Source organism: Poecilia latipinna, unplaced genomic scaffold, assembly GCF_001443285.1.
Source record: "Poecilia latipinna isolate Pla-1442-1.1 unplaced genomic scaffold, P_latipinna-1.0 Scaffold1110, whole genome shotgun sequence".
Lineage (NCBI taxonomy): Eukaryota > Metazoa > Chordata > Actinopteri > Cyprinodontiformes > Poeciliidae > Poecilia > Poecilia latipinna.
The window spans coordinates 187,942-197,751 of NW_015113726.1; the positions used below are offsets into that span (position 1 = coordinate 187,942).

The window sequence follows — 9,810 nt, forward strand, 5'->3', positions numbered from 1 at the left end:
AGCAATGGTAGTGGAGAAAGTGAATGAAGATGTTTAGTTTGTTGGCCATGCTTCACAATATTCAGTTAACATCACACTGTAAAAAAAAAAAAATCTCTAACAACAATGTCTCTTTTACTGTCAACCACAGTGGTAAACTATTCAGTGGCAAACTTGCCAATGAACATAAATGATTCAGTGGCAAGCGTCTCTAGTTTACGGTAAAATTCTGGCCATCATAGTTGCTGGCAACCAAAGTATTTATACAGTAAAATGCTATGCTTGCCAGAATTTTACAGTATAAATACAGATTTTACCATTTTAGTGCAATAAAATCTGTGTAAACTTCTGGCAACCACAGCTGTTGGTATTTTACTATAAATTAGAACCTTTTCTTTTTTTTAAGTGTAACAGTGCTGTCATTCAGCTTGGCTCTTCTCTCTTCCCAGTAGAGAATGGTTGTTTACAGTGCTGGCAATTTCCAGTAAGATTTATGGTGCCGAACTGGTGCATTACATGTCACACCCAAATATTAGCCATTGGGTACAATTTCAAAATGCCTCCCGCTACGAATCATTTCTTCATACCTGGGCTCAGACCCTCTGGATGAAGCAAATAGAGAACAAGGAGATGGGTTTTACCAGACTAATCTTCCACTAGTTTTCTGACTTGTAACTTAAGCTGGATGTGATGGTATACTGAGATCAGCGTTCTGGTCTCTGAGCAAAATGGAATGCAGCATAAGAAACCGCAGATTGTCAAAGCCCTCTGTAGTTATCCAAACTGACATAACTAGCTTGTCTTTCTATGTATGAGCTCAGTTCTTATCTGCAAACAGGCAGCAGAGACAGTCCCAACATTTCACCACAGTGATGCAAAACAGATTTATGACCTGTCACGTCAGAAAATTTGAGTCCATCTTTTCTGTTTCCACTGAAGGAAGGGCAGAGCTGACTCATGTCCAAACATCCATGGGCAGATCATAGGACTTTCCCCTCAGAGTTATCAGCCTTGCCCAGTGAGCCTGAGCTACTGTCACCCACTGGAGATGTTTTTTTGTTGTTTTTTTAAAGCACAATAGTACAACATGGAGCAGCGCTAACACTTATGCCACCGCTATGACAACAGATGCACAGCAGTTTGAAGTCGTATCTCAGTTTGGATTTTAGGACAATATGATGTGTGAAAGTGTACACTGCTGAGGGAAGGTTGGAAGCTATAAGTGATGTATTTCTACCAGTTTCTGATGATCAGTGAATATGTTTGTGATAAATATAAAAACATAAAGAACAATGAATGTTTAATTTAATATTGTAAGGCAGTAAATGGAAGTATTGTTTTACATTATTTGATGTTTCCATCAAAATCAGCTTCAGTTAAAATCTGTTTGTTTTTCAAAGTCCATGCAATCATTTATGTTCAGAAAAAGCCAGAAACCAGAAACTTGTTCTGTACCTTTCCAACAAGTTTTCCCTTCCGGTTCATGCAGAGGTATAGCCCACTCTCTGCACCTCGTATCCTCACTCGACTGCCGAAGGTGTCAGTCTCCACAAACAGGCGAGCTGCAAGGAAAGATGGACAGAGCTTGACGAGCTGAAGAAGCGACATGCAGGAACAGCAATAAAAGTTAAAGTATTCTCTATGTGATTAATGTACAAAGTCCCTGTCAAATGAACCTATTTATTTTTCTATTTCCTATAGTATTGTGCCTTCTTACACTATTAAAAAAAACAAGTGGACTGAGGTTTTAGGTTCAGATAAGAAAAGCTAAAAAAATAAATAAATAAAAGATTTTTCTTATACAAGGAGTATTGAAACATATTGTTACATGTTCCAACTGTTCATCCACTCTGTGTATTCCTGTTTTATTGAGGATAACTATGATGGCAGTGTCTAGTTGCAAACTGCTAGATGAGTGACTGAATGTGAAGGTACTTCCATGTCTTTCCCTGTCATGATCAGCTTCTGACCATCCCAGTCAAAGACACTGAGCAGACAAACAGAAAAAAGTCTTCCCCCCCGTTGATTAAACAAATGTTATCTCTGCCCATTAACCTGGAAGCAGAATATACACTCTCAATTGACTTTATCCTCCTGTTAATTGCGCCTTTTGAGCATTACAACAGACTTGTGTATTGGGACTATGGAGCCAAAGGACTCTTCCTTATCAGCTGCTAATTTGCCAGACGATGGCCTTATGGATACAGTAGGGAGGCTACATTAACATACAGTCCTGAAAATCTGCCTCTAACGAGAGGGACGGGCAAGGCTGGGAGTGAAACTGCTGGTTTGGTCAGAGGACATTAGTCCCCAGTAGAGTTTCTGTCCCAGAAAACTTAAGCTTATCACTTCAGTCTTCAGAGGACATTCCCTGGTATAATTATGGTTAATTGTTAGCTATAAAACTATAAAGCTGAGTTGCTGCCACAGAGCTGTCTCAGATGTTTTATTCTCATCCTGAACTAAATAACTGGTGAGTTCTACATACATCAATGTTTTAGTTTTAAGCCCAGAAATTTCCAGCAAAAGGAACTTGTGACCAGTCAAGTAAACAGTAGAACCTCAAAGTCAATATGCAAAGAATAGAATGAGGACACAAACAGCATCAACAACCAATAAATTGCTTTGATCTGTTTCTAAGTGCTGTTTGTTATCCTTTCTTATTTTTACACCATAATTAAATTAAATATTTGTTATTATTTTATTTATTTTCTAAAGACCAACATTTGATTTGATTCCCCTCAGTGGGTTCCCTTTGATAACACTGGTGGATGTTTTATATATTCATACTGACCCTAAATCAAACTGGGATCTTTGACATATTCTGGACGCTGTTTCCTCTGATTTGGACCATTCACATGATTTCACATGATTTCATACAGATGTCAGCAGTATTTAAAATAATAATAAACAGTTTAATGTTTACAAAAAGAGGAGAACATTCCTAACTCCCTGGCAAAAAAAAATGTAGAACTCAATCCGAGGATCCGCGTCTGAAAAGCCTGCGGTGTGTTAGGAGAGTGAGGACATCAGCAGGTCCAGGTCACTTCTTACCGTACAGGTTCCCATCCTCCGCAGTGGCGCTGACTCTCTTCCCCTGGATCTGGACGTGTTTCCCGCTGGTTCGGCTGTAGAGCTGGTAGACCCGGACCTGCCTGCGGCTGAGCTGGTCCGTCGTTGCGCCCTGCGTCCTCACATACTGGTTAAAATTAGGAGACGAGTGATTCTCCCCCTTTTTTATGCAAAGGGAAAAATAAAATCCATAATTGTGTCTGTCTCTAATCTGGGATGTATCAGTGCACTACTCATTTCAGAACCAATTTATGGCCCTTGGCTTTTTTAATTAAACATCAAACTACTGATATCTGTCCAGCTGTTATTACTCTAACGACTTTGTATTCTTAAAACGTTTGAAGCTTTCTCACCTGAGCGTGACACCACAGAACAAAAAAATGAAACGATCTGCAAAAAGGTATAAAATATAAGTTAGAGAGACGAAGAGACTCCGAGGCATCAAATTACATTTTAAAAGCCAGGAGACTTACATGTAAAAATAGCGCTGATTTATTCCATACATCCTTACTTCTTATTTCATCCGATTAATCGAGAGATTCCTGAGGCGGATAAATGCCACAAGGATGAAGTAAATAAATCCAATGGCTTCCCAAAAGTGGCATGTGCACTTTTGATGTCCATCCACACCAACAAAGTATTCCTAAGGCAAGAAAACAACACGGACTACCCGAATAAATTACCCAAAGACTTGACCCAGCACAAGTTCATCGATAGATCCACAAAGCGCATCAAAATCAGTCAATTCCATGATATGAAGCCTGGTGGAGCTGTGTCTGCATCTGGGGAGGGATGTGCCTTCTGCCTCGACCGGGTACAGCTTCTGCCTCCCCGGCGGCTGCCCACTGGTGGAATGGTGCAAGGCAGAAGTCCCTCCCTGAAATCTCTCTGCTGAAGGTGGGCACATCACAGGGACCCCAATGATCATTTATTACAACTGCAAACACGTCCTCAAAACAAATCTAAGTGACACAAGTTGTCAGCATTTCAACCATAAGGGCCAATACTATATATCAGTCCAGTCCACCCCCTCTGTCTGATCTGAGCTCTGACTGATGAATTATGTGTAAAAGTGAAGATGAGTGATGGGTGTGGCAGCTGGGTGTAAACCCAACACTAATTCTCTCTTATTTACATAATGCCAATTCACAACAAATGTCAACATGAGACACTTTTCAAAAAAGCTTTTTCAGTTCAATCACAAATACATTCCAATTGATCCAAGTTATCAAACAGTACAGTAAGCTCAGTTTATTATTCAATTAGCTTAAAACGTTTCTGTCTACCAGCAGATATCATCTAGTCATTGACTTGAAGGTTTCACGCCTCCTGGACAAGCGTGTAGCAATATTAGACAATCACTTGCATTGTGTTGACATTACAGCAATCACTCATACAGAGCATGAATGTAGCAACAGCGGAGAGGAAAAACTTCCCTATAACAGGAAAAAACCTCCAGTAGAACCAGAACCGGGCTCACTACAAGCTTTCATCTGTGTTTGAAAAGGCAGAGCAGAATGCACAAGAAACAGATGAACTGATTTAGGATTATTTTCTATGTTCACCAAAAGTAAATAGTTTATATAAAAGGAAGAATGATTAGTTGATGTCCTTCAACAGGAAGCTATAGCAGCCAAATGAAATGCCAAACAACATGTAGCTTTGAAGGAGTGAAAAACAAACTGAGAGAAAACTTAAAGTTCATAGTTGAAACAACAGCAAAAATGCTGCATAGCAAACTATCCAGCTGCATTCCCTTGACTTTTCTTTTCTTTCTTTTTTTTTGTTAATTTTTTGTGTAGTTATTTTGATGGAAAACGGCATAAAATCACTATGTGATCTGGGTGGATTTTATTTGACAAAGCTGTTTGTCCCTATGACATTCGTTTGTATGAACAAAGTAAAATTTCGCTCATTAGGAACAGGAACAGGAAATGTTGATGTGCTGTTTTTCAGGGTGTGGTTTAACCAACAGCTTGTGTTTGAGAATTCTAAGTTGCTGTGTTTCATTTGAGATGTTGTTTGAGATGTTTCAGATCTGGGAAACATGTTTCAGCAACTTGAAGCTGAAACAATCAATGTGTTTCACCTTCAAGTTGCTAAAACCATTGTAAAGACCACAGTAAAGATCCCTGAGGTTGCAGTAGTGTGATGGTGTCTAGGTCCTGGTGTGGAGCAGCAGGGCACCAGGGCATGGTCAGACATTGGTCAGGCTGGAGCTGAAGCTGGTTAGGGAGCTGGATCAGAGCTGTAAGGGCTGTGGTGTGTGGGTGAGGCTGGGCTCAGGCTGAGCCAGGGCAGTGGTGGTTGCTTTAAAGCAAAGGTTTATTGACAGCTATAAAACACGTGTTTTTAAAAAGTCTTCTAAAGTCGCTGAATATTGATGACTGTGTTTTGGATAAGGCCATAAGTTTAAGTTCATGGTTAACTCATGTAGCCTGATTTTAATATTTTTCAAAAATGCTAAAACCAAAGTGGTTTTAATGATGCCATGACACATTTTTTAAAGACTTTATGACACCCCTTCTGTTTAAGCAAAACAGTTGAATTAATGTGTTTAACATGGACTGAGACAAATGATCCATAACTTTTTATACATGTTTTATACATTACAATATTTTGCCACCTCTTCTCCAAAGTTCACATAATTGACATAAAAAATTAAACTTGATAAATGGGTAACTGGTTGAAAAGGGCCAGTGATAGTTCCATTAATGTTGATGATACCAATGCCTAAGTTGCAGCTCAAGGTTCCAATATAGTTTTATTAAGTTTAACAATTCAGCAGCAAAATGATTTAAAATGAACAAAGAAGCTTGTTTGCATGTTTAATCCTCAATGGGTCTGCAGACAGTTGTCCTGTTTAAAGGGATTAGCAAGCCTGACTTGATCAGAATGACGTTCATGATTTAATTAGCAAAGTGTGCAAGTTCATTGATGAAAAGAAAAAATCCATCCATCCATTTTCTGTTCACCCTTGTCCCTTAGTGGGTTTGGGAGGGTTGCTGGTGCCTCTCCAGCTAACGTTCCGGGCGAGAGGCGGGGTCACCCTGGACAGGTCGCCAGTCTGTCGCAGGGCAACACAGAGACAGACAGGACAAATTAATTAAAATATGTGCAATTATTGATTTTGTAGAATAAGGGCTGTCCTGTCTGCTGTAGCAGAACTCTGTCTTTCTCTGGGTTTCTCTTGCTTTAAGTCGTTCTTTTATCTGAATCAGTCTGACAGGAATCGGTTTGATGCCTGACCTGGATGCCAAGTAGATGGCAGCATTATCTGTTCTGATGTCTTTCAGTAGATGACTCATTTGGTTTGTCTTCTTGTTTGGTTGGTAGTGTAAAATAATCTTAAAGAGTTTGACAGTGACTGACATGAAAAGACAAGCAGACTTAAATTGTTCTAAGTCCAAATAATTTGCCTAATAGGTTGCATACAAATGTTCAGTCTGTGGCTGTAGGAGCCAAATGGGATCATTCTTTTAACCTGATGCTGTAGCTCACTGTTGGAAAACCTTTGCATAACCTGCTGTCATCACCGTGGGTCCCTCTGAGCTGCAGTTATGCAGTGTTGTCAGCAAGATGTTTAGGTAACATGATACAAAGGGAGGAAAAGGACAGCATAGTTAGAGTTCATGCCATGCAGCCTACTTAACTCCACTATGTCACCAGATCCTCACACGTCTTACATACCAACACTATCAGACAGCTTGACTTGAGCAATACACTGAGCAGTTGACGCTTCATGCCTTTACATTTTAATGAGATAAGAACACATAGACAAGGGCACAATATGCAGTTTGAAAATGACTCCTGTGTACAGAAACACAGAAACGCTTCAGACTTCAGTCTTATTAGATAAGATGATCAGTTTTCCAGGAATAGCCTGTAAAGCTTCAGCTGTTTAATCTTCCATCCATCCATCCATCCATCCATCCATCCATCCATCCATCCATCCATCCATCCATCCATCCATCCATCCATCCATCCATCCATCCATCCATCCATCCATCCTGGCAAATTGAGCTTCTGAGAAATACTTTTGGAATAAAATAAAAAGCCATGACATCATCATCACAGAAAACTTAATAAAACTGTTCATACGTAACCAGAGAAATAACGCTGGTGAAATTCTCTCTGTTTTTCATACTTTACGATGTCACTTTAATAAAAAGCTCTTTGTTTTACATGGATGTAAGGTCTCAATATTTGCATAATTATGTGTTTATATAAACAGTATATAAATTTTAGTTGTCCAAAGTTGTATCAATATTCAGTTAAGTTATTCAGTCTTCAACTGATCCTACTTATTGGCTAAAATCTATCAGTAATATTAAAGGAATTCCAAAATTGTGATGGACACAAATAAATGCAACTTGTTCATGTTAGAAGGACAATTCTACTATATTTACTCATGGGCAAACTTCAAAGGAGTAAAGTTGACTTCTGATGACCCTGGGACTACAGTAGCTGTGACAAGTGAAAGGAGAACTGGTGGTCTCCAAACAGCTTTGACCACATCGTAAAAATCTCTGCCATAAAGACCAACTGGCCCCTCACACTGACCCTCCAAAAATAAAGGCAAAGGTTCAGAAGCTGGGTGGTCCCTTTTATGTACAATCAAAAGACAAGAATAGTTTTTACAAAGGGAAATAAAAAGAAGAGTCTCTTAAAAACCACACTATTCTTCAGCAGCTGGGCTGTTAATGTGCTTCTACCTCGATGAATGTGCCAACATGTTCATCATTTCAGCTTTCAGATTGCTGATGGAGCAGTTTCAATATACAGTCATTCCTGACTGTATATTGATCCTTTAGTCCTAGAAACTTTCCATTTTATACAAAAAGATGTGAAAATATACAACTTTTTGTTACAAAGGCTGCTGACCCTTAGGTATTGCCCTGCCATTTGCAGCCTGACCATTTGAGCTTGCCAAATTTGACACAGCTGAGTCAGGCAATAAATTTGAACTAGTTTCTCCACCCCCTGTATCCATGATGAGAACTGCCCTTCCAAGCTTCTGAACACACACACACACACACACACACACACACACACACACACACACACACACACACACACACACACACACACACACACACACGAGAACATCAGCAATTTTAACTTAAGGATCATCTGTTGTGGTTGTCTTCCACACCAGACAAAGTGAATCAAGAAAATAACTAATCTGCAGATGAGTTAAACAGCGTAATTGAATCTCAACATGGAGTAGTAGGCTAGATTTATGTAAGATAAATTATTGGCTATGCAAAGTGCTAATGGATGATGTTCAACGTTACAAGGGTAACCAAACAAATCAATGTCTGGCAGGTGAAACTCAATCTGCTAATTCATGATCAACACTGAAGAGCTGCAGACGACTGATTTATTTCAGGGAAAAGACGCAGCAACATTTGTGACCACAGACTTAGTGAGTCCCATGGTTGTGATTCTTACTGTAACAAACACTGGTTGTGTTTGGGTGGCGGTGCCGGTGAAGCATTTGTGTTATTTTAAAGGGGCAAAATGTCAATGAGCAATGAGCATGCTCAAGGCATAGCTACCAGGGTTAAATGGAAGGTCGTGCCACTGTCACTTTGCTACACCAAAACAGCCATTGTTATTTTGCTGATGAAAGTTTTTGTTGTTTTTCTCCAAGTCCTTTTCTTTAGATGTAAGCTAAGCAAAAACTCACTCAAAGGATGACAGCTATTTAAAATAAAATATTTTTTTTGTTGATGAATAGAAATGAAAATGTTAGTGGGAGAATGAATCCAATCGTATATAATAATATTAAAGACGGGACTAATTCGGAAAAAATAGCTAATGAGACTCAATCTTGGGTTGTAGAAGTTAATGTCATGGTTAGCTAGGCAGTGGTAAATTTAGAGGTTTTGTGGCTAAATAATGCTAGACAGATACAAAAACTGACTGAAAAAATTCTGAAAATAACAGGAAGGTAAAATGATAAATATAAAACAAGAAAGAATTACATGATCATGTTGTTTGAATGTTTTAATAACCCAGCCTCAGAATCTTGTTAAAACAATTTGAATAGGGAATCCATAACTCTGAAACATCCAAAAACTGACAAAAGTTGTAATATTAAATCATTGAGCAGTAAACACTGTTAATTTGCATCAAGTAGGTTCTGGGTTTGAATCCTGGCCCGGTGTATTTCTGCATGGAGTTTGCATCTTCTCCTTTTGCATACATGTTTTTTTTCTCTGGGTACTCCGGCTTCCTCCAACAGAGACTTATTGGTCTCTCTACAAGGTTCTCTGGGTGTGTGTGTGTGTGTGTGTGTGTGTGTGTGTGTGTGTGTGTGTGTGTGTGTGTGTGTGTGTGTGTGTGTGTGTGTCTATGTTGTCCTATAATGGGCTGACAGGTGTGCCCTGCCTCTTGCCCAGTGGTTGCAGGATACATGAGTTTAGATAATGGATGGATGAAAACTAACCAATGAAAATTAGACAATGCTTTTGACTTGTGTTTCAAAAGAATCATTTTTTAAAAAATCATGAAACAGGCCAGGACAAAAATAATGGTACCTATAACTTAATATTTTGTTGCTCAACCTTTTAAGGCAACCAAGCAAATTCTAACTGTCAGAGAGATTTCTTCACCTGTCTACAGGTGTTCTGGTCACTCCTCATGCACAAACTGCTCCAGGTGTCTCCAGTTGAAGGGTGCCTTCTCCAGATGTTTCAGCTCCTTCCACAGATGTTCAACAGGATTTAGATCAGGACTGATGGCAGGCCTGTT

The 9,810-nt window shown here is 39.3% G+C and overlaps 1 protein-coding gene across 1 annotated transcript in view; it reads right to left on the reverse strand.

The window, feature by feature from the left end:
• Nucleotides 1–3,556, reverse strand: part of fgf17 (fibroblast growth factor 17) — a 14,854-nt gene extending 11,298 nt beyond the window's left edge. Inside the window, exons 1-4 of the mRNA XM_015052441.1 lie at nt 3,525–3,556; nt 3,405–3,441; nt 3,034–3,178; nt 1,435–1,541 (exon numbers count right to left, since the gene is read on the reverse strand). Coding sequence (XP_014907927.1) covers nt 1,435–1,541; nt 3,034–3,178; nt 3,405–3,441; nt 3,525–3,556 — 321 coding nt within the window. The remainder of the gene's footprint in view (nt 1–1,434; nt 1,542–3,033; nt 3,179–3,404; nt 3,442–3,524) is intronic.
• Nucleotides 3,557–9,810: the final 6,254 nt, after the last annotated feature.